The sequence below is a fragment of the Protopterus annectens genome, chromosome 15.part0 (assembly GCF_019279795.1).
Source record: "Protopterus annectens isolate FY-2018-M chromosome 15.part0, PAN1.0, whole genome shotgun sequence".
Taxonomy (NCBI): Eukaryota; Metazoa; Chordata; order Ceratodontiformes; family Protopteridae; genus Protopterus; species Protopterus annectens.
In genome coordinates, this window is record NC_056749.1 from 4,561,192 (window position 1) to 4,586,252 (window position 25,061).

At 41.4% G+C, this 25,061-nt stretch overlaps 1 protein-coding gene across 1 annotated transcript in view; it reads left to right on the forward strand.

Annotated features, from left to right (window-relative positions):
• The window catches only part of SLC25A23 (solute carrier family 25 member 23), a 1,355,089-nt gene that overhangs the window by 854,468 nt on the left and 475,560 nt on the right, over positions 1–25,061 (forward strand). The window contains exon 5 of the mRNA XM_044057174.1: positions 17,043–17,201. Within this exon, the coding sequence (XP_043913109.1) occupies positions 17,043–17,201 (159 nt within the window). The remainder of the gene's footprint in view (positions 1–17,042; positions 17,202–25,061) is intronic.

The following is a 25,061-nucleotide window of genomic DNA, read 5'->3' on the forward strand; positions in this document are numbered from 1 at the left end:
GCACCATCTTCCCTGTTTTATGTACTCTTACTTGTAGTCATCCCTGTTGACAAAATCTTCTTTCTTCATTCATGCATTGGCTTAGTTCTTAGAATACTTTATGCTAGTTTATGAATGTAATGCTCTGTATGGTTTTTATTATTCTCCTTAAGGGTCTGCATCCAAAATCTCACTCTTTCCTTATTTCTTGAACTTCTACTGCTTTATCATCCTTCCTTTCCATTGTGAATTGTAACCTTCTGCTTTGTTATCTATATAAGCCTTACTGTGTAGCTCTAAAACATCCCTTCAAATCAGGTAATTATAAACCACATTGTTCTGTTGGGAGGATCGACTTATTCCATGGAAAACTTGCTCTCTTTCCCTTGCAGATAAATTCCATCAACTCTTAATTAATTATTGTTCACAACTATTCCTCTGGATGGCAAAAATATGCCTGATCTGTGTGTAAAACTAAACATTTCCATTGCTTGTCTCTTACTATGCATATCCATAAACAAGAGCTTCCATTTTCTTAGTTTTTATATTATCTTTTGTTTAGTCTTTTCCCACATATCCATATGTAAATCCATATATAAATACTTTGTCTTATTATGTACCCATAAAACTGGGCATTGTTAAACCATGTCACACATGGATACATAATGTATGGCTAGAGTCTTTGTCTTATCTTAATTTATTTTACATCCTGAAAAGACTTGAAACTGTCCCAAAATGTTCTATAATACCGAGCTCTCCTTTTCTGGATTTATGAAATACAAAATAATATCATCTGCAAATAAAGCCAACCTTTCTTGATTGCCATAACAATTATAGCCTTAATTTTTTGAATCCCTTATTTTCTTTGCCAGTGGCTCTAAATATAAAGCAAATAACAAAGGGGGAAAGAGAAAACCTTACCTTCTACACTTTTCAAACACCAGTTGTCGAAGAGGAACTCTCCCACTTTAATTCTTGCCTCCGAACCTTTATATATTCTCCCACCTTAACCTTATTATAGTATCAGAGAATGCAAATGCTTCCATTGCCTTACTCATAAAATCCCAGCTTATTCTGTCAAATGCCTTCTCTGCATCAAGACCCACTAAGAACAGCAGTATTTTCTTACATTCTGCTTTTGTCTGGATCATCATTGTTGCACTAATGTTGTCAAATATTTGGCTCCCTTACGCAAAACCGCATTGATCCATATCTATCAATGTTGACAACATCTTTGCCATTCTTTTACCTAGTGTAGACATAAACACTTTTTAATCATGGTTTAGAATTGAAATGGGTCTATATGAGGCTGGGTCTGACAATTCTTTACCCTCTCTGGGTAGTATAGCCACCATAGCTTTCTTCCAAGATGATGCCACTTCCTCTCCTTTTAAAATGCTATTAAACAAAATCTTCCAGATATGTATCACTTTCATCCCTCCCAATCTCCAAACGTCTACAGAAATAGCATCTGCTCCTGGAAACTTCCCTGTAGATTAATTACACATCACAGTATTATCTCATATAATCCTCCTATGTTAACTGTCAGTTGTTGAGCCTCATCTTCCTCTGATCGTGGCATAATCATGTCCTTGATAAATATTTCAGTTTGTGCTCTCTCTCTCTCTCTCTCTCTCTCTCTCTCTGGGTTTTCACATTCCTCTTCTTTATACTTTTTAATAATATTTCTGAAAGATCTGTAATACCTCATTAGCATTGCTGGCTATTTTTCCTGTCATAGGTTCCCTAAGTTTGGCAACACCCCTTTCTGCTTTCTATTGCCTAAGTTGCTCTGTTAAAAGTTTTGTATTCTGGGGATATTATAAAAGTTGTTGCTTAGCAATTTTTCTAAATGCTTGCATATTCTCCAAATACTCCCTTATAGCATTATGCAGTTGTTCCCCTTCTTGTTCTTTGAGATTCCCCTTATTCTGCAATACTTTAATGCCTATTACTACTTAACCATGTCTCTTTGTCCTTTATTTATACCCTGTTTTTAAACTACATTTTCATTTTATCATATTCATTAGCTATTCCTTCTGAGGAAAATTTTATCCATCCATCCATCAATCCATCCATCCATCCATCACCCCTTTTTCCATTTTTGCACTTGGGGTCGGGTTGTCACTTAAACAGTGACAGTCATCTGGAGTCAAGCTTTGCATCACTGAGTGACTAGCCCAGCCACAGCTGATATTCCATATGACACACTCACATGCACAATCATACCTATGGCCAATTTAGACTGCCCAAATCATCCACTGCATGTCTTTAGAATGTGGGAGGAAATGGGAGCACCCGACAGAAACCCACACAAACACAAGAAGGACACACAGACTCGAAAAATCAAACTGGAGATCCTTTTGCTGTGAGGTGACAATTCTATCCACTTCACCACTGTGCTGCACTATTGAAGAAATGTTTATCTTCCTTAATAACTTTCAAATAATTTCCGCTACTCATTTCTTAAATTCTGCTCTTTTTAACAGGTAGGTTGGAAAGTGCCAGTGTCTCAGTTTTGTTTCAGTGTTCTGCATCATTATCTTAGTCTGTATGATCTGAAATAGTCACTGGATATATGTCAATGTTTCAGTTAAATGCACATGTTACTGTGAAATTTATTTTCTATCTAATATACCTCATTTATTGTACCTTGGGGAGTAATATGTAAATTCTGTCTGAGTCTTCCATACCAAATATTTTCATAAATTTCTTCAGAAACCTACCCTCTTTTGTTATAGTTACCCTTCTTTGTCCCCTTGAAGTATCCTCACTATTGCAAATCAAGTTCCACACCCCCTATTAGTAATATTCCCTGCTGAAAGCTGATTATTTCTCCCAAAATTTTCTAAAGCTTCTTATTATCAGTTTTTGGTAGAATATAAATAAATTCCAGTGTAGTCCTCCTCCCTTGCTAGTAGCCCCTTATTACCACAAATCTATCATTATTGTATTTTGTACTTCTTTTATCACTATTTGAGACCCTCAAGCAATCAATATTATTACTCCCCTTTTCCTTTGTCCCTGATATTCTAGTGAATATCCATCCTGAAATCCTTTATTTGTCAAATTCATATGCTCATTTCTTACCAAATGGGTGTCCAGCAGAATGCTATTTGCAATAAAATTCAGTATCCTTTCTGTTTTGTCTATACCTGCCACAGTATTTACATTCCAAGATATTATGGAGAGAGTAGTCATTATGATAAAAAAGTTTTTTTCCCACATATTATATTTGAATGTGTACTTTTCCATCTTTTTTCTTATATACATACTGTAATGTTTGGCAGGCTGATATTTTATACAGTTGCTTCTTCTCATATCCATTTGAACCTTTGTCACATTTCTCAAGACTATTTGCTTTGTTGACAGCCCTCAAACAAAAAAAATACATTTTCAAAATGTATCCTACCCCTATTAACTAAGAACAAACACATAAAACTATGTATATTGTAACAAATATAGTTTAACCCTCCAAATAGTAACAATTCTCCCAATTCAACAGCTACACACACTAGCATAATCTAATCTAAAGTTAAGGTCACCCTTGCTAAAGTGCATGTTACAGCATGTGTTCCCACTTACATCAATTGCTGTTTCTTCTTTTCTTAACTCTGTTCCCCTCCCAAATGTGAAAAACAGCTTTTATGCTTTCAGAAAGCATTAACTCTTAGTGCTGAGAAAAAATGCACTGGCTACCATTAAATCAAACTAAATTACTCACTGTTCTTTTAAATGCATTACAGTATTAAGGCTGCTGGGGAGGCTACTGTCTCTTATTCACTTCCATTATTTTCAAACTTTATTTTTCACTGAAGAGCCTGTCATTGTACCTATAATTTTGCATTTTCTTCAGCAAAGAATCCTTAGCACTCTCAAGCTCTAATTGCTTGACCAGCAGAAATTTTGCCTCATTATAAAAGTAGTCAGCAATGAGAAAAAGAACAGCTAACACACACACATAGATGCATGAAGGAACCTTTGTAAATTTCACACAGAAAAAAATGTACTGAATTCCCCTGGCTAAGTATCTTTATCTGCAGAGTTCTTGTCTTACACTAAAAACATCTGTCTCTGGGAAAAAAAAGCAAGGTAATATCTTTCCAAATGCAAGAAGCTTAGCATGTTTGTGTTTTTTGTCATGTTGTCTTAGTGTTCTAGCACATTTGCTTACAAAAACTGTTTATAGCTTTAGCCAAGGACATTAATTTGGATAACCACACTTGTAAAAACAAAGGAAATTATTATCTTAGTTCTATATATAGTATAATCAGTACACTTTTGCATCCCACCCAGTCCCTAGCAGCACAAGATCACAGCATTATATTAACTTAAACTTGCTTCTGTTTAGGCTTTCTTCTCTTGTTAAAAATGTACTTATTTACTTTATTATCTTTAACACATGCAATAGTCATTGAAGAGAACCCCAGTTTAAAATATCCTGACTGCACAGTGTACGAAACTAATTTATAATATAACATACAGTTTATATCATGAAATATTTTATTGAAATACTAATAACAACAATTGCTATACTTTCAGTTACTTTTTCCATTTTAGTGTACTTCTAAACATTAATGATACAAAGCGGGGTATATGCTTTACAGTCCACCCACAAGTTTAACAAAGCCATTATAAAAGTCCAGTCTTTTCTCAGCCACTTTTCATTTGCAAAGCTATATTTCACAGGTGTAATTGATGTGTTCTAATCTCACATTTATTCAATGGTTTCAGTGTTGCTGGTATTCTTCGTGATCATTTCCATCTTCCAACGCTAGAATCTGGTTCAAGTCCAAGGTAGTTTTGATTCCTATCTCTCAAGCATTTTCATTTGGAATATTGCAAAGGTTTTCACTTGCAAAGCCTCTCTATGAGCTTTATTATCAGAAGAAGTAGAAACAGAGTCCCCTTCTGCTTGCTGCCTCACTTTTTGTTAGATAAACTTTTATTTCCTCCTTAGCCTGTTGTGCATCAAAAATAACTTTGATTCTCCAGGAAAACATACTCTGAAGACAGATGAATGCACCAGCTTGGATCTTACCCCAGACTGTCAGCATTCCTTAATTGCTGGGATAAATTTGCTTCTGCATACATTACTTTAATACCATAGAATAAGCACTTTCATCCTGTTACCTACAGGACATCATCAAATAAAAATACAAGTTAAAGTCCTGTAGGTAATGAGATGAAAGTGCTTATTCTATGGTATTAAAATAATTTATGCAGAGCCTTTTTTGAAGGTTGTGGTATTCTTTTGTGGATTTAATTGGATTCTTGGTCCTTGTTTGTTTTTATAAATTTGCTTCTCTTCTGCCTGATGTGCAGCGAGTAATCATTTTTCACAAGCAGTTTGCTGTCTCCAATTGTAATGCTTCTCCTTGCTGTCACAGATTTGTCAGGATCTACTCTTTCTGCTGATATTATTGTTATTTAGCAATACAGGTGCTTTCTTATGCTCAGGTTTGGAGCATGCACTCAATGTGTCCTTTCAATTAACAATCCAAATACTGTGGAACACCAGTCCAGTTGTTCATTTGTGCTTTCCTACAGTTAAAATATGATCCTTCCTGTTTTTATGGTACAGCCAAAAATTTCAGTTTTTTTCTGTGCACTCTGACGTCTAACTCAATTTCTTCCATTTAGCCTATGATTTTTGCATTTTTTTTCAGGTCATCTGAATAGCTAGTTAAAGTTTCTTCTGTTTTTTTTCAGCTTTTTGCTATTTGAAGTGATATATTCCTTCACTGTTTCATTTATTTAATCACCTCAGAGTATAGTTGATTTTTCCTCTAAATTGCTGGAAGCCATGTCTTGACCCAAAGCTGAAGCTTGAACTGCTTTTTGCTGAACCTTTACCAGCCAGTGTTTTCTCTTCACCTTTTCCAGTTGATTTTCTTTCAGGTTCTTCAAACTTCTTCCAAATTTTTTTATTGCTGGCATCCAGGCAGTGTACTTACCAGCCAGTAACCAAATCTTACCCAAATAACAGTTTCCATGGCACTCTTTTTTTCTCAATGTTTGTTTTTCACACTGGGAGAGATGAAGTTAAGCTATTAATTAGTATGCAGCCATCTTGTAAATCCCCCTTCATATATTCTTATCACTAATAGGTTCATAGGTAGGTACTAGGCTATTGGCCCAAGGGCCTACATAAGCCTAGCCAACAAGGTTCCCTGGCTTACACCACCCAAGAAAGTTATTTTCCTGTGCCACTGTTGAGCAGAGACACAGAAGTGATCCCCGGGGTGTATTTCCTATTTCCCATCCACTCATCAAGATTTTTCTTGAAGAGTGCTAATGAAGAACTTTGCTTGACAAAGATGGGTAGCCTGTTCCACAGTATGGGAAGTCTCTGGGACAGGAATCTATCCCTCCAGCATGTCCTGTTGTGGTGACAAGGTTTAGGTCCCTAGAGCGTGTAGCTCGGAGGGATTGGGATTTCTCTAGGTGTAGCATGTCCAACAGCTCTGGGTTTGACATAGCTTTATATGTTAGGCAGAGATCACCTCGGAGTAGGCAATATGCTACAAAGTAAAGCTAGAGTTTTTTGAGGTGGTAATCCTCTTTGTGAGGTACTTCTGTGGCCTTTCCAGCTGCTGCAGATATCTTGTGAGGCACATTCCAAAAGGGGTGTTGTACTCTATAATGGGTCTAATGAGTGTCGAGTAGAGGGGAACAATGACATATTTTTTCCTGGATGAGAACCCTTTTATGATGAGGTGTGCCACATAGAAGGACTTCCTGACTACTGCGGTGATATGACTATCAAAGGAGAGACTACTATCCACCTGTGTCCTAAGGTCTCTTATCACACATTCGGTGTTAAGTAGATTGCTGCCTATGTGGCAGTTCATGGGTACAGAGTTTTTACCAAAGGGGATGACACTGCACTTTTTGGCATTGAGCTTGAGGCCATGGCTCTGACACCAGGCATCTGTCTCAGCGAGGCCTTTCTGTAGGATGTCCACATCATTTGGGGACTTGACTATGGCTCCTAGTTTGCAGTCATCTGCGAACGTCATTAGCCAGAGGCCTTCTGAGTTAGCCTATACTTCAGAGAAGTAGATACCAAACAGGAAAGGTCCCAGGACGGAACCCTGTGGTACTCCACTTGTCACTGCTTTGAGGTCAGATTTGGAGTCTGCAACTTTTACAGTGTGGGTTCTGTCAGTGAGCCAGTTGGCAACCCATCTTGTGATTTAGGGATTTATACCTAGTTTAGTGAGTTTAGCTATAATTCCAGAATGGGGGATGGTGTCGAAAGCCTTGGTGAGGTCAAGATAGGCTGTGTGAACCACCTTACCCTCATCTACGGCTTTGATGACTGCCTCAAAGAAGTCGATCAGGTTCAGAAGGCATGATCTGCCTTTCACAAACCCAAACTGGGTGGGATCCAGAGTTTAGAGATTACCAATGTCCTTGTTTATGAGTTCCATGATGATACATTCCATGGCCTTGCAGACCAGGCTCATCAGGCTAATAGGTCGATAGTTCCTGGGATCAGTGGTGGCTCCCCCTTTGTGGAGTGGGATAACTGTTGCTGTGCGCCATTCAGTGGGCACAAAGCCTGATGCGAAGCTATTATTGAACATGGTGCTTAAGTGGGGAGCCAGTTCATTCTGAAGTTCGTGTAAAATGCAGCCTGGGATGTTGTCCGGTCCCATGGATGCTGTGTTTTTGGCTTTAGAGAGTGCAGCTTTTACCTGCGTAGTTGTGATTACAGGGACTCTGCATTCTTCCTGTATAGATATGAGCCCTTTAGGGGGTGAAGGGGGGTAACGTTAGCACTGAAGTTATCTGCCAGGATGAACTTATCTGCCAGGATGTTGGCAATATCAGTTGGTTCTGTAATTTCTGTGCCGTTGTGCTGTAACTCAGAGCAGAATCTGGGTGTTGCCATCGAGATTTTTGACATAGCTATAGAATGCTTTGTGGTTGTCCTTAGAATCAGTGGTGATTTTGTAATGACTGCTGTTCACTTTTTTTTTCTAATTGCCCCAATTGAAAGTTCCTCGTGAAGTCTGCCATGCTCTGATTTTCTACATGCTCCCAGTCCTCACATCCATAAGATTTCCTATAATATTTCTTAAAAATGTCCAGAATTTTATTCATATTCCTTGTTATTTGTCTAGATTCTGGATTTCTTAGTTTTATAACCCATCTTTCTACTTTCTAATGTCTAAGTTGTCTAGCTATTTTTTTTGGCCAGTTCGATTATTACAAAAGAATGCTTCATTGAAGCTGCTTTCCTTTCATTTGTCTTATTTAAATGTTCCTTAATATTCTCCTTCACCTGTAATTAATTATTTATCTCTTCATCATTCATTGTCCTCAGCAGTTTTCAAGTTTTTGCTTAAATGTAAGCATCAGAGTGCTTTTTGTATGCAGCCTTCTGCTATGCTCCCAGGCTTCTCTCTATTTTTTGTTGAACTGTCATCCTAAATGTTACTTTAAGCTTCTCCCTAGTTAATACTAAATGTTACTTTAAGCTTCTCCCTAGTTAATACTAAATGTTACTTTGAGCTTCTCCCTAGTTAATACTAAATGTTACTTTGAGCTTCTCCCTAGTTAATACTAAATGTTACTTTGAGCTTCTCCCTAGTTAATAGTAAATGTTACTTTGCGCTTCTCCCTAGTTAATACTAAATGTTACTTTGCGCTTCTCCCTAGTTAATACTATATCCTATCCAACAGATTAATGTTTTTCTTATCTCTTCCTGAAGTATGCCTTACACCCATTTCCTGAAGTATCCCCTACTGAGTATGTAGGATAGAAACCTTAAGTGCCTTGCCTTGCATGTTCCACATTCCATTTCTATATTTAACTGCTCTGGTGCATGGACTAATATTGGTATGGATAGGGTCTCCAACCCCCTCACCTAGACCATATATTTACTAGTTATGTATATTTTAACTAGTCTTGTCCAGTGTTTACATCTGGGATAATAATTGAGTTTTTCTCTTTAGCTCCTTCCCAGCATTATTTTTACCAAATATTGTGAAGTACTTTTTTATAAAGAAAAAAGCCACCAAATACCACCAACTTTCCAGTCCACAAAGTACAAACATAAATAAACAATAATCAACAAAAAATAAGTGGACTGGAAGCCAGCTGAATGATCCAGTATATTCATACTTTATTGGCAGATAAAACCACCTTTCACAGTACAGCTGCTTCATCAGATGTAATGAAGTATACAACTGAATAACCTACATATACCCAAATCAATTAAAAATACATCAATCAAAACATCTAAGCAATTAAGTAGACAAAGTATAGTGCTTTGGTTAAAAAAACATAAAACATATAAAACCTGGTTCAAGGCTCCAGAGAGCACCTCTGCAATACCAGGCTACAACTCTTACCACAATTTTCGGCCACCACACCAGGACCAAAACACTAAAGGTGGAGGAGTGTCCATATTCACCAAGGATATTCACACTTCCAGGCTAGTTGCCCAACACAATGCGTCTGAAATTCTCCAGGTGCAACTAACACTAGGCAAGACTGCAATCCAAATTGTAGCTTGCTGCAGATCCCCCACCATGCCCCAAGATTCTCACTGCACCTTTCTAAACATACTGGAAAATATTAAGATACAACCAAACACCCTAATACTGGGTGATTTCAACTACCCTGCCATTAACTGGAAAAACTACTCATGTACCAACACCTTTGCCCAACGTTTCTTGGAACTGATAAATTCCAATGCCCTGGATCAAGTAATCCTTAGTCCCACTAGGGGCTCCAATATCCTAGACCTGGTCATTGCCAACATGGGAAATCAATGCTCCACCTATGATCACCCCCTCGTTTGTCAAGTCTGACCATAAGCTAATCACCCTTGACATCCACATCCCACCCCACCCCCCCCCAGTAAGTAAACCTCCGTAAAAAAAACTTCTCCAAAGCCAACTTCATGCTACTCAAGTCAGAAGTGACCAACTTCATGACACTCATGCAGACGGGAACTGAAAGCTTGACTGCTGAATCCTACACTAAGGCACTGTATGAGCACATCCACTTGTGCATGAATCATGCCATCCCCAATAAACCAAGATGCTCTTCTCCCAAAAAAGAAAGCCAATCTGGTGGACCCTTGCCAAAAACAAACTTTACAACAAAAGGAAGATACTGTTGCAGAAAAGAGGAAAATCCCAGGATGCAAAAAACTCCCTTACCAGCCTCAGTAAGAAGCTGAGATCCCTCATAAAATCCTCTAAAGCTAGTTACAAAAATAAAATTGCCAAAGATTCCAAAGACAACCACAAGGCATTGTATATCTATGTCAAGAATCTAAATGGCAATGCTCAGATCTGCTCTAAGCTACAACAGAATGGCATTAAATATACTGATCCCAAGAATATTCCCAGTATCCTGGCAGATCGATTCAGTGCAAACTTCACCCCCCTCTCACCCCCTACATGGTCTATTTCAAGACTGAAAGATTGCCAAATTCCAGTAATAATGGCCACACAGGTAAAAAGCGCACTCTCAAAAGCTAAGAATACAGCATCCATAGGACCAGATAACAAGCCGAAACACAAACAAACACCAGTCACAACCAAAGTGACACATAGCTCACAACACCAGTGTGCCACCCAACAACAGCCCCTAAGGCAAGACAATGTACTCAACACTTTAGTCATAGGTGACTCTATAATCAGGCACACTGATGTCCCACTCACCTGGCTGAACAAGGAGAAAATTACAGTCAGCTGCCTGTCGGGTGCCAGGATCCACCACATAACTCATGCACTCAAGTCACTCCACAACAAGTACAAATACGACTCTGTCATTGTCCATGCTGGAGTGAATGACTTGAGACGTACCTCCCTGGACTACAAGAAAAGAGACATGGAAGAGCTCTTGGATCATGTGACCCAGGCAGGTATGACCCTACCCCTGAGTAGCATCCTGCCTTCGCCAAGAATGATATCACAGTATAAGGACAAAATGATTGACTTCAACAATTGGCTAAGCTTCTGGTGTCATTCAAAGGGGATCCAGTATTTGTCTACCTGGGAAGACATGATCGACAAACCATGATGCTTTGCCAGAGATGGCCTGCACCTGTCACCCCTGGAATTCAGGTTACTGGCTAAAGCTCTTGCCTCCCCTATAGTGCCTTTTTAGTCAAGGTTCAAAGGATAAAACCACCACCGTAACAGATACAAGCATGCAAAATCTGAAGGTAATGCTACTCGATGCTAGAAGTCTAAACCTCAAAATGCACTCTCTCGAGGCACTCCTAAAAATGGAGAACATTGATATCTGTGCAGTAACTGAGACCTGTTTCAAGGCTCCAGAGAGCACCCCTGCAATACCAGGCTACAATTCTTACCACACTTTTCGGCCACAAAACCAAGACCGAAACACTAAAGGTGGAGGAGTGTCCATATTCACCAAGGATATTCACACCTCCAGGCTAGTTGCCCAACACAATGCATCTGAAATTTTCCAGGTGCAACTAACACTAAGTAAGACTGCAATCCAAATTGTAGCTTGCTACAGATCCCCCACCATGCCCCAAGATTCTCACTACACCTTTCTAAACATACTGGAAAATATTAAGATACAACCAAACACCCTAATACTGGGTGATTTCAACTACCCTGCCATTAATTGGGAAAACTACTTGGGTATCAACTCCTTTTCCCAACGGTTCTTGGAATGCATAAATTCCAATGCCCTGGATCATCTAATCCATTGTCCCACCAGGGGCTCCAATATCCTAGACCTGGTCATTACCAACATGGGAGATAGATGCTCCACACCAGTAGTCACCCCCTCATTAGTCAGGTCTGACCATAAGCAAATCACCTTTGACATCCACATCCCTCCCCCACCCCCCAGTAAAGAAACCTCCTTAAAAAACTTCTCCAAAGCCAACTTCATGCTACTGAAGTCAGAAGTGACAAACTTCACAACACCCACGCAGACGGGATCTGGAAGTTCGACTGCAGAATCCTACACTAAAGCACTGTACGAGCACATCCACTCGTGCATGAATCATGCCATCCCAAATAGAACCAAGATGCTCTTCTCCAAAAAAAGGAAGCCAATCTGGTGGTCCCCTGCTATAAACAAACTATACAACAGAAGGAAGAAACTGTTGCAGAAAAGAGGAAAATCCCAGGATGCAAAAAACTCCCTCACCAGCCTCAGTAAGAAGCTGAGATCCCTCATAAAATCCTCAAAAGCTAGTTATGAAAATAAAATTGCCAAAGATTCCAAAGACAACCACAAGGCATTCTATAGTTATGTCAGGAATCTAAATGGCAATGCTCAGATCTGCTCTGAGCTACAGAAGAATGGCATTAAATATACATATCCCAAGGATATTGCCAATATCCTGGCAGATCGATTTAGTGACAACTTCAACCCCCTCTCACCCCCTAAAGGGCCCATCTCAATACCAAAAGATTGCCAAATTCCGATAATCACGGCCACACAGGTAGAAACCGCACTCTCCAAAGCTAAGAATACAGCATCCATGGGACCAGATGACATCCCAGGCTGTGTACTACAACAGCTGGAAAGGCCACAGAAATACCTCACTAAAAGAATCACAGGCCTAAAGCAGATGCCATATGCTGACCATCTAAAAAAACTTCAGTTATACTCTGTGGCATATTGTCTACTCAGAGGCAATCTCTGCTTAATATACAAGGCCATGTCAAACCCTGAGCTGTTGGACATGCTCCACTTAAAGAAATCCCAATCTCTCAGAGCCACATGCTCCAGGGATCTAAACCTTGTCATCACAATGAACAAAACATGCTGGAGGGATAGGTTCCTGACCCAGAGACTCCCCATACTCTGGAATAGACTGCCCATACATGTCAAGCAGAGCGCCTCATTGGCCCTCTTCAAAAGGAACCTTGATGATTGGATGGGAGATAGGAACTTCACCCCGGGGATCAAGTCAGTCACCCTGCTAGACAGGGGTCCAGAGAAGTAAATATTGTGGGAAGAAATGTCCAGGGAATTGTTATGGCTAGGCTTGCATAGGCCCTAGGGCCGATAGCCTAGTACCAACCTATGAACATCCCAGGCTGTGTACTACATGAACTACAAAATGAACTGGCACTTCACCTAAGTGTCATGTTTAATCATAGCCTCACCTCAGGCTTCGTGCCCACTGAGTGGCGCAAAGCTACAGATGTCCTTCAAGAATGCAACTGCAGTCATAACATGTGGGTTGTCCTGCCTCAGGCAGCCCTCGTTGGCCGGATTCCAAAGTCTGGGTCCGACGTCGGCTGATGTCGCATTTCTCTCCGACGTCAGAGCGGCTGGAGTACATAAGCATCAGCCGACGCCATTTTCTTCAGTGTTTCTTGCCCCAGATGCCAGGTGCCCTCCAAGGAAGGCTGTAATCAAATTGGAAGACAAAAACAGGATTCCAGACAAATAAATGAGCAATAAAACAAATACACCATAACAGATATCCCCAACTAAGAGTAACAGGGATAGGAGTGGACCCTAGGCAGCAGGGGTAAGTTATCCCCCGGGGGAATGTAGATTTCTACTATTGTGATGGCGGTATGGGTGTTAAGTACAAGGTTGGCTGTCCCAGCAGGGGTAAGTTACCCCCCTTGGGGGAATGTAGATTGCTACTATTGTGATGGTGGTATGGGTGTTAAGTACAAGGTTGACTGTCCCAGCAGGGGTAAGTTACCCCCCCCGGGGAATGTAAATTACTACTATTGTGATGGTGGTGTGGGTGTTAAATACAAGGTTGGCTGTCCCAGCAGAGGTAAGTTACCCCCCCAGGGGGAATGTAGATTGCTACTATTGTGATGGCGGTATGGGTGTTAAGTACAAGGTTGGTTGTCCCAGCAGGGGTAAGTTACCCCCCCTGGGGGAATGTAGATTGCTACTATTGTGATGGTGGTGTGGGTGTTACAAGGTTGGCTGTCAGTATTTCAGCAGGGGAAAGGACAGGATACTTTTATTAGGCGTTGTCAGAGTAACGTGCTTAGAGTAAACAATGGCAGCTCCACCACTCTTTTTCTTTTGGCTGTCAAGGCGCAGTGTACTCAGCCAGGAGGGAGAAAGTCTTTGTCATGGTGTTGGGGTTTTAGACAGGTTTCTGTTAGGGTGATGACATCAGGGATGTGGCTTGAGATCCAGGCATGAGGTTCACTAACCTTGTTTAATATACTTCAGTGTTTACTGAGTAGAAAGAGATTTGTTTGTCTGGGGGGGGCAAAGGTTTATAGGTTAGTGGAACTATAGTTATAGGTGGAGCTGTGTTGAGTGGGGCCTGGATTGGGATGAATATCTCCTGCAAGTAGATGAACATTAGGGTAGAAGTGGCAGCTATGTTTGTATAAGTTAAAGATAAAATATTTTGTTTCATTTTTAGGGAATGTGTTGTAGGTGGGGGGGGTTTTGATTTTAGGAAGAGGAGTTTCAGTCGAAAAGATAGAAGCAAAAATAGCAAACGAATGATAAGGAGATGACGTATCCTAGTATGAGGCATTGTGGGAACTTTGAGAATAGGAGATACCTGGATATTAAGTGGGGTGAGAGCATGAAGGAGGAGTAATAGGGGTAGTACAACAAAATGGTAGTAGAGAAAGGCATGATGGCTAAGGAGTATTGAGTGCTGGACTACTGAAATTGGTGATCAGGGAGTAAGTAGTAGGTTTATTTTGCAGGTAGGTACGTGAGAGTGTGTATACAAACAAACCTCTACACAGTCTGGCCATGTTAAGATTATGCATGCTTCTTAGGTTCATAGGTTCATAGGTTCATACTGGGCTATCTGCCCTAGGGCATTTATAAGCCTAGCCAGAATGTGTTTGGCTTTCGCCACCCATTTTAAATTTATTTTGCTATGCCCTTTTTCGAGGTTAGTATACTGTGCCTCTGTCTAACAGTGACACAGAAGTGATAGCCGGGGTAAACCTACGATCTCCCATACACTCATCAAGATTCCTCTTGAAGAGAGTCAATGAGGGACTCTGCCTAACCTGGACTGGGATTTTATTCCAGAGTGAAGGGAGCCTCTGGGTTATGAATCTGTCCCTCCAGCATGTCCTATTTATTTCAGTGCTGAGGTTCAAGTCTCTCGAGCGTGTAGCTCAATGGGATTTGGATTTTCTGAGGTGCAGCATGTCCATTAATTCCGGGTTGGAATGGCTTTATACGTCAGGCACAGATCGCCTCTGAACAGGCAGTATGCCACTGAGTAGAGCTGGAGTTTCTTTAACCGGGCAGCATATGGCATCTGTTTGAGCCCTTTGATCCTCTTGGTGAGGTACTTTTGGTGTCTTTCCAGTTGCTGCATTCTGGAGCATTTCTCCCCGGGCCTCCGCTAAAAACAGGATCTGTGGAACCTAGTCGGACTTTCCCAGTCAACAAATGTTAAATAAATAAATAAAAATGCTTAGCATTCTCAATCAAAGTAATTTTAACATTCTCTGATATGGATTTTGCACTTGGTTGAAGGGCTTTATTTAATCTACTTAGAATTTTCCAGGTTGTACTTTCCTGTGTCCTGGCCTCAATTAATAGTTTACCTAATTCTGACGGACCATCGTCACTGTTTTATGCTGCTCTTATTTGATCTAGTTCAAGTCACAGGTCCTTGAAGAATCCGAGGTGAAGCTAGCTATTTTGGTGACTAGTGCCATCTGCCAATCTGGCAACCCCCCCCCCCCCTCCAACTTTAATATCAGGAACAAAAGTCCATTCCCCAATCTGGCCTCTTTAAGGAGTAAGCCAAGTCTATTTTTCCCCATCTAGGCTGCTCAACCCAGTGTTGAGAAAAAAAACTCTTCTGTGTTTTTGAACTGTAGCAAACTGGTTGCTACATTTGTACAAGCAGCTTATGCCACACACATGAAGCACTAAAGCAATGAGTTGTGTCTGCAAATACAATTCCTGTAATGCACTTATGACCAATCAGCATCTGATGATTGCACCCTCGCCCAGCACATTGCACCTAGGGTGGCTGCCTCCTTTGTCCTGCCCTACCTCTGCCACTGTTTATAATAAAACTATCCCTCTCTTTCAAATTAAATTTGACCTTCACTAGTTGCTAATGTTCCCATGACCTTCCATTCCTGATGTGATCCCAGTAGTTGATGGAAGTATCTGTTCCATGCCTGTCCATCAGTGTATTTGTTTTAGAAGGGTATGGTTTATTATGCCCAACTGGAAAAATTTCCTATAGCCACTCTTTTAAATTGCTTCTCCTTAGGAACCTCTGAGATGTAATCCTTCTGTTCCCCACTGAGTCTTCCCCACATTATTGCATATAATAACACCAAATAGTTGCAGTTGGACCTCCATATTTTTTGTTGTCCAAGCTACAAGAAGATGTCTCCACCTAGTGGCACATGTTTGCAATTGCAGCAAGAATATCCACTGTGCTTGCATGTCTTTATAGGAATCTTATGGGAGTACTCTGTGATTAGTAACCCTGCTTTATCCCAAGATACCCTGGATTGTTTTCCCTCCCAGATAAAGTGCTGGAGCCATCTTTTGAGACCCTGCCAAGTAAAATATTGAGGTGGGTTAAAGAAAGCCCGATTTGCATAGGTAATCAGTGGCACTATAAACATTGTAATGCATGTATCTTCTATCCAGCTCCATTGTTAAAAGTTTCCACTTTTTAAGTTTAGCTGAAACATTTTCTTTGACTCCTCCCATGGTATAGTAACTGATTCTAACACTGAGCTAGTCAGCCAGACTCCTTGATAATTTAGTTTTTGGTGTCCCCATTAGTATGGATAACTTTGTACTTCAAGTACTCTGTTTTGGAAGGAAATCAGACTACTCAGGAAAAACTTGCTCAGACACAGGGAGCACATGCAGACTTCACACAGGAAGTCAACAGAGGTTAGCAGTGAATTCCATACCCTAGACCTGTGAGGCAGCAAGTTTAATTAAACATTGAGCTAGAAAGCACTGCAATTTAACATCTGTTCAGATTAATTACCTTGCATATATATTAATATTATTTGCTGATGTGGCTAAAAAAAAAACTTTGTTCCAGTGTATCTTTTCTTCTACACACCTAATGCTAGAATATTTGTGACTTTTGCAGGTCTTGGACATTGGGGAGAGTTTGACAGTCCCAGATGAATTCTCACAGAAGGAAATTCGAACAGGGATGTGGTGGAAGCAGCTGATTGCGGGTGGAATGGCGGGGGCAGTGTCACGTACAGGTACTGCTCCTCTGGACCGCCTCAAAGTCTTTATGCAGGTAAAAGCAATGAGTGCAAATGCAAACCTGATGGTGAGCAATATTGTGGGCTCTGTTCTGGGTTCATTAGCCAGAATGTAAAAGTTCAGCAGATTATGTGGCAGTCAGTAACAGAAATGTTTACAGTATGTGAACCACGATACTGCACAACATAGACTATGTGGCAATTGCAACAGAGAATTACTTTACAAACAGAATAACGCAGCAGGTACAACATTAAAATGCACACCATGTGCAACATTGAGTTGCTGTGAATGCAATATAGAACTTTATACAAAGTGCAGAAATGGATTACATGCCACACTCACGAGACAGGTATGAATGAATGCAGTACTGAATTATGTGACGATACCGCTTCACAGACCACTCAAAAGTAGTAATAAATTCTGTAAGAAGAGTGAGTAACTTAGTACACAGAACAATGAGTTAATAAAGTCCAGCACTACATTACAGATTAGGTGGGACATTTAACTACATGCTAAAACCAATATCAAAGAATTCGTGGCAGTTGCAAAAGTTCTTCATGCGGTGTACATTTTTATACAGTACAGCAGTGGTTTGAATACTAAATAAATGACAAATTACATAAAAATGTAAGTGACTATAACATAATGTGGTGGTTCCACTAGGTGAGAGACCAACAGAAGAGGAAATAGGCCAGGATATGGCATTTGGAGGAGTGAATGCTAAAACTAAGTTCAGAAAGAATAGCCTTTATGTAGGGGAATGCACTTGAGCAAAATAATGTGGACTGGTCCATTTAAGCTGAGGCACCTGGACTCTGGGTGTATGAAGTTCTGTTAACTCATATATTTGTAAGAACAGGGTAGTTATAGTGTGTCAGACGTTGTTTGGGACGATCCAGAAGGGTCTTGTGTACTTTGTGGATTACAGTTGTTAAAAAAGAGACTGAGGCCAGAGCAATTGGCCCCAGGTCTAGCATGTAGTCTGAGGCCAGAGCAATTGGCCCCAGGTCTAGCATGTAGTCTGAGGCCAGAGCAATTGGCCCCAGGTCTAGCATGTAGTCTGAGGCCAGAGCAATTGGCCCCAGGTCTAGCATGTAGTCTGAGGCCAGAGCAATTGGCCCCAGGTGTAGCATGTAGTCTGAGGCCAGAGCAATTGGCCCCAGGTCTAGCATGTAGTCTGAGGCCAGAGCAATTGGCCCCAGGTCTAGCATGTAGTCTGAGGCCAGAGCAATTGGCCCCAGGTCTAGCATGTAGTCTGAGGCCAGAGCAATTGGCCCCAGGTCTAGCATGTAGTCTGAGGCCAGAGCAATTGGCCCCAGGTCTAGCATGTAGTCTGAGGCCAGAGCAATTGGCCCCAGGTCTAGCATGTAGTCTGAGGCCAGAGCAATTGGCCCCAGGTCTAGCATGTAGTCTGAGGCCAGAGCAATTGGCCCCAGGTCTAGTATGTAGTCTGTAATTGTTGCTGGTAGAAGTTCTGCTAATGGAAGTCTGGAGGTTGCCTGACTGGAGAGATTCTGGTGAAAGACTTTTATTAGTTTCACCAGTGAAACTCCAGTGGTAAAAGACATTGAGTTAGAAAGACTTTTTTGCCAGACATTAATTTGATTGATATCAGAAAAGAAGAAAATATACACACATGAGCAATCCTCATACATGATGTGGTTTTCCAGTCACCTGGCAGTTTCCCTTTTTAAATTATCCTAGAGTCCATCTTACAGCAGCTGTGTGAAGGCATTAGGCTTAAGCTAATACCAGATATTAAATCAGTTTTCTAATAGGATTATGTTTTTAGCTTAAATCTAAATTCTTCATCAATGTGAAGGCCCTTTCCAGTTTACAAATAACAATTTCTGCCATACTACAATTCTCCCTTGCCTCACCGAAACTAAGCATTGCCTTAAATTGCTGCAAACACTGTGATTTTGTTACCCATGAACAACCATTGGATTTTGTGCTATTTTGGCCTATCTGTTGCAGAGAGAAACTTTTTCCCAAAAGATATTTTTATTTTCTAGTCAGGTACACAAGAGGGTACGATTTCAATGACTGCCTACCTGGGAAAGATATTGTACACCTGTGCTGAGTGCCACTGCTAATATGGGGAAAGGACTGAACTCTGTATTTTACTGCAAGTGTAATGCTTTGCTTACCTTCTCCTTTTTAGTTGCTTTTTGACAAAGTCGGTCTGTTTTGTGTCATAACAATAAAAACACTCTGTTCTGTGAGAAACCAGGTGTGTTCAGTGCCTGAAAATCTCATATGTGGTGGATACATTGGCCAGCTACAGCTTTTTGCCTTTCTGATTCCACCTGTTACTACCAACAGTGAGTTTCCCTGTGTGAAGTGATAAGAATGTTGTGCTCCTGGTTATTGAAGCAAGTAGCTGTGGCCCTGAGAGTTGGTCTGTGTGTGTTGTGGCCCTGAGAGTTGGTCTGTAGGTGGTGTGGCCCTGAGAGTTGGTCTGTATGTGTTCCTGTCCCTGGCGATACATGATAACAGCTATGGAACTGCTACTAGAGACTGCCAGTGACCCTGCCTAGGAGATAGCAGTGGTATCCATACCCATAGTATGGCCAAGAGCTGAGCTCCTGCTGAAGCCTTTTAATAGCACTGAAGACCTGGGATGGTGGGCTTAGAACTTGACTGCTCATATCGCAGGGGAGACCCTCCATGCACAGCTGGACATTCCGAGCTTAGACAAGAGCAAGAGTCACCGCAGAGACTCAAGACCTTAAATTTCCTGAGTGGTCATTCTGTAGAAATAAAACAGTTGGGGCAGTATTATTTTAATTAAAGATTATTGTGAACTTTTGGTTAGACCACATGTATGTGAAAAGTAAAGCAAAAGTGATGGAAATTCCTGTACTAGATTTACAACAGATTTGTCTACATTCAGTAACAGTGGGTGTATCAAGCAGACCCACAAGATGCTGAAAGCATTCTCAATTTAATAGAAATTATATTATGATGCAAAATGTATATAAAGAAAGATCTTCTAGGCTGCACAGAAACAAAATTAAGTTAATTTGCTGTGATCTTGAGCTTCTGGGGTGGGGGATGGGTGTATACATGCCTTAATTATACTATGTGTAGAATTAAGATAATTTCCCTTATTTTTATAAGGGTAGATGCCAATGTTAATGCCTTTGCTTTAAGCTATAAACAAGTGCTTCTTGTAAGCAGGTAGGCTTGAAAAATAAGACAAATTGATGAATGCAATGAAAACTGCAAATCTCCTTGCATCTGCAAAGATGTTAGCTTGTTTTTTTTGTTTTTATTTTTCATTAGCAAATAGTGTAAGTGTGAGCCAGGAAGTCTGCTCATTCTGTTCTGAGTGAGATTTACAAAGAATCACTTCATGGATCTATAGAGATGCTAGCTACTTTTTTTTCTTATCGTTCTCATTCCTGACTATTTTACATGGTGATGAGCTGTCTGTAGGTGCAATCAATTAATCTTGAAGGTTCTGAGAATTCTTTCCTGAGGGAAATGCAAAATTTAAAGGCACACTATCAAGCAGTTCAATGAAAAATAAAGTTGAAAATTATGGGAGATGAATAAGAAGTAGTAACCTCCACAGCAGCCTGAATACTTTAATACATTTTATACAACACTATACAATTTAATTTTATTTAAAGATAGCTGGTACTTTGTTCTCTTAGGGCAAAAAGTTGTTTTCTGAAAGCATACAAGCAGTTTTTCATATCTGTGAGGGAGTAGCAATAAGAAAGAAACAGGTAGCAATCAGTGTAAGTGGGAACACAAGCTATAACATCCGCTCTAGCATGGGAAACCTTTATAGGTTCATAGGTTCATACTAGGCTATCTGCCCTAGAGCATTTATAAGCCTAGACCAGAGTGTGTTTGGCTTTCGCCACCCTTTTTAAATTTATTTTGCTATGCCCTTTTTCGAGGTTAGTATACTGTGCCTCTGTCTAACAGTGACACAGAAGTGATACCTGGGGTAAACCTACGATCTCCCATCCACTCATCAAGATTCCTCTTGAAGAGAGTCAATGAGGGACTCTGCCTAACCTGGACTGGGATTTTATTCCAGAGTGAAGGGAGCCTCTGGGTTATTAATCTGTCCCTCCAGCATGTCCTATTTATTTCAGTGCTGAGGTTCAAGTCTCTCGAGCGCGTAGCTCGATGGGATTTGCATATTCTGAGGTGCAGCATGTCCATTAATTCCGGGTTGGACTTGGCATTATATGTCAGGCACAGATAGCCTCTGAACAGGCGGTATGCCACTGAGTAGAGCTGGAGTTTCTTTAACCAGGCAGCATATGGCATCTGTTTGAGCCCTTTGATCCTCTTGGTGAGGTACTTTTGGGGTCTTTCCAGTTGCTGCAGGTGTCTGGTAAGGTACATCACAAAAGGGGCATTGTACTCAATTATGGGCCTGATGAGGGATGAGTAAAGAGGCACGATGACCTCCCCTGATCTAGATGTGAATCCCTTCATGATTAGGTGGGCTATATAAAATGTTTTTCTAACCACTTTGGCCATGTGGTTGTCAAATGAGAGATTGCTATCAACTTGGGTCCCCAGGTCCCTAATTACTTCTTCTGTACTTAATGGATTACCACCTATGTGGTAATTTGTGGGCACTTTGTTTTTGCTAAAGGGGATGACTATACACTTTTGGCATTTAGCTTGAGGCCATGGCTCTGGCACCAGTTGTCTGTTTCTATGAGGCCCTTTTGGAGGATGCTTGTGTTGGCTGGAGAGTCGATTATGGCGCCCAGTTTGCAGTCATCTGCGAACTTGGTCAGCCACAGTCCTTCCATGTTGGCCTGTACCTCCGAGAAATATATACCAAACAAGAGAGGTCCCAGGACTGAGCCTTGTGGGACACCACTTGTAACTGGTTTGAGTCTGACATGGCTCCAGCAATTCTAACCATGTGGGTTCTGTCCTTGAGCCAGTTTGCAATCCATCTAGTGACATAGGGGTTTATATTTAAGCTGGTGAGCTTATCTATAATGCCCGAGTGGGGTATTGTATCGAAGGCTTTTTTGAGGTCCAGGTAGGCTGTGTGGACCACCTTCCCTCGTCAATGGCCTTGGTGACTGTTTCAAAGAAATCAACCAGGTTTAAGAGGCAGGATCTGCCCTTAACAAAGCCGAACTGGGTAGGATCCAGTGACTGTAGGTCCCCAATATCTTTATTTATGAGGTCCATGATGATCCTTTCCATAGCTTTGCAGACCAAGCTAGTCAGGCTTATGAGGCGATAGTTTCCAGGATCCGTTGAGGCACCACCTTTATGGAGAGGGACCACTGTTGCTGTACGCCACTCTTTGGGCACATATCTTGTAGTAAGGCTGAGATTGAACAGTAGTTTTATGTTTGGGTTTAGCTCTTCTTGGAGTTCATGTAGGACGCAGCCCAGGACACCGTCTGGTCTCATTGATGCTGTGTTTTTTGCTTTGGAGAGGGCGGCTCTTACCTGAGCATCTGAGATGTCAGGGGGGCAGCACTCTGCTGGGATAGATATTTGCCCTTTTGGTGGAGGGGGGGGAGAAGTTTGCGCTGAACCTGTCAGCTAGGATGTTGGCAATGTCTGTGGGTTCAGTGTATTTTTTGTCATTTTAGACTAATTCTGAGCATATCTGGGAATTACCACCCAGGTTCCTAACATAACTAAAGAAAGCCTTGTGATTATCCTTAGTGTCCTGTGCAATTTTTCTCTCGAAGCTGGCCTTAGACAATTTTATGAGTGCCCGTAGGTTTTTGCTAATACTGATCAGTGATGCCTTCCCTTTTTGGGATTTTGCTCTATCATTTAGTAGCTTCCTCCTTCTATTGTATAGTTTGTTTATGGCTGGGGTCCACCAGACAGGACGTCTGCCTTTGGAGGATTTGGTCTTGGTTTTATTTGGGATTGCATGATCCATGCATTCCTGAAGGTGTTCATAGAATACATTTATAAAGGATTCTGCGGTCTGGGCCGTATTTTCCACAGGCCGGGGGGCTTTGAAGGATTCCACCTCAGTTTTGAGGAGTGTGAAATTTGCTTTAGAGAAGTTTTTCACACTGGTTTTCTGGGCAGGGGGTGGGGTCGGGATGTGAATATCCAGTGAGATTAGTTTATGGTCTGATCCTACCAGTGAGGGATACACTTCTGGTCTGGAGCATAGAGTCCCCATGTTGGTGATGATCAGGTCCAGTATGTTTTCCCCTCTTGTGGGAGTGGTAACAAGTTGTTCCATAGCATTTGAGTTTATAAATTCTAGGAACCTTTGGGCTAGGGTGTTGGAGCTAGAGTAATGCTCCCAGTCTATGTTTGGGTAGTTGAAGTCGCCCAGTATAATGGTGTTTGGAGAGAACTTCATATTTTCCAGTGTTCTCAGAAAGGCCGAGTGGGGTTCCTGGGTTTGGGAGGGTGGTCTGTAGCAGACTATAAACTGGAAGGCAGTTTTACCCACTGTTAGTTGCACATGGATAGTCTCTGATGCTTCGTGCTTTGCCACCAACCTGGAGCTGTGGGTATCTTTGATGAATATCGATACTCCCCCTCCTTTTGTGGTTCGGTCCAAGTTTTAGGGCCGAAAAGCATGGTATGTGGTATAACCTGGTAGTGCTGGGGTGCTCTCGGGAGCCCTGAACCAGGTTTCTGTTACTGCACAGATATCGATGTTCTCCATGCTAAGGAGAGTTTCGAGTGCGTGCATCTTGAGGTTTAGACTTCTGGCATTGAGTAGCATTACTCTTAGTTTCTTATCCCTTGTGATACCTATGGAGGTGGGTTTGTCTTTTGAGCCTTGCCTAAAAAAGGCACTATGGGGGTAGCAAGAGCCTTTGCCAATATCTAAAAGCCCAGGGGTGACAGGTGCAAGCCGTCCCTAGCGAAGCATCGTGGCTTGTCGAGCATATCATCCCAAGCTGACAGGCATTGGATCCCCTTTGAATGACACCAGTACTTAAGCCAATTGTTGAAATTGATCATCTTGTCTTCATATTGTGGCATCATTCTTGGTGAGGGTAAGATGCTACTCAAGGTCAGGGTCATACCGCCTGGGCTACATGCTCAGAGAGCTCCTTTATGTCTCTTTTCATGTAGTCCAGGGAGGTACGTCTCAGGTCATTCACACCAGCATGGACAATGACTGAGTCATATTTGTACTTGCCTTGGAGTGACCTGAGTGCTTGTGTTATGTGGCGGATCCTAGCGCCCGACAGGCTGCTCACCGTGACCCTCTCCTTGTTCAGCCTGGTGAGCGGGACATCAGTGTGCCTGACGATAGAGTCACCTATTACAAGTGTATCAGGTGTGTTTAGTCTTAAGGGCTGTGACTGTTCGGCACACTGGCTTTGTGAGATATGTGTTGCACGTGTTTTGTTTTGGGGTAGCGGTTGCTTGGGTGTCTGCTTTGGAGGTCTCTGCTGCTTAGGCAGATCTTTATTTAGAGCCTCGAGTATGTTTTTGTGTGATTATGTGTTTGGTTTGCTGTCGTGGTAGGTCTATGTGAGACTGGAATTGTAGTGAGTGTGGTTTCCTTCTCCTCCTGACTGGTTATGCCAGTACTGAGTTGAGAGAGCTTAGCCTCCAGTTTGGCTATATGGTTGCATCTCTCACATGTGTTGGAATTTGTTGGGAGGAGGAGAGGGTTGTCTGTGTACATGAGGCAGTTGTAACATTGCCTCAAGATTCCCAGATTCACCAGCTGGACCGGAGAGGAGATTGACAACTGACCTTTGGACATGCTAGAATAATATTGGGAATTCCTTTATAATTGAAAACAAGGGCCAGTGGGGAGTGAGGGTGTAGTGCTTTTAATTTTTAGTACTGACTTATATAATTGCTTTAGCACGCAAGTGCCAGGTAACTTAAGTGCAATGTGTTACAGGTAACTTAAATGCAAAAACGACAAACAGTAACTTTCTTTCAA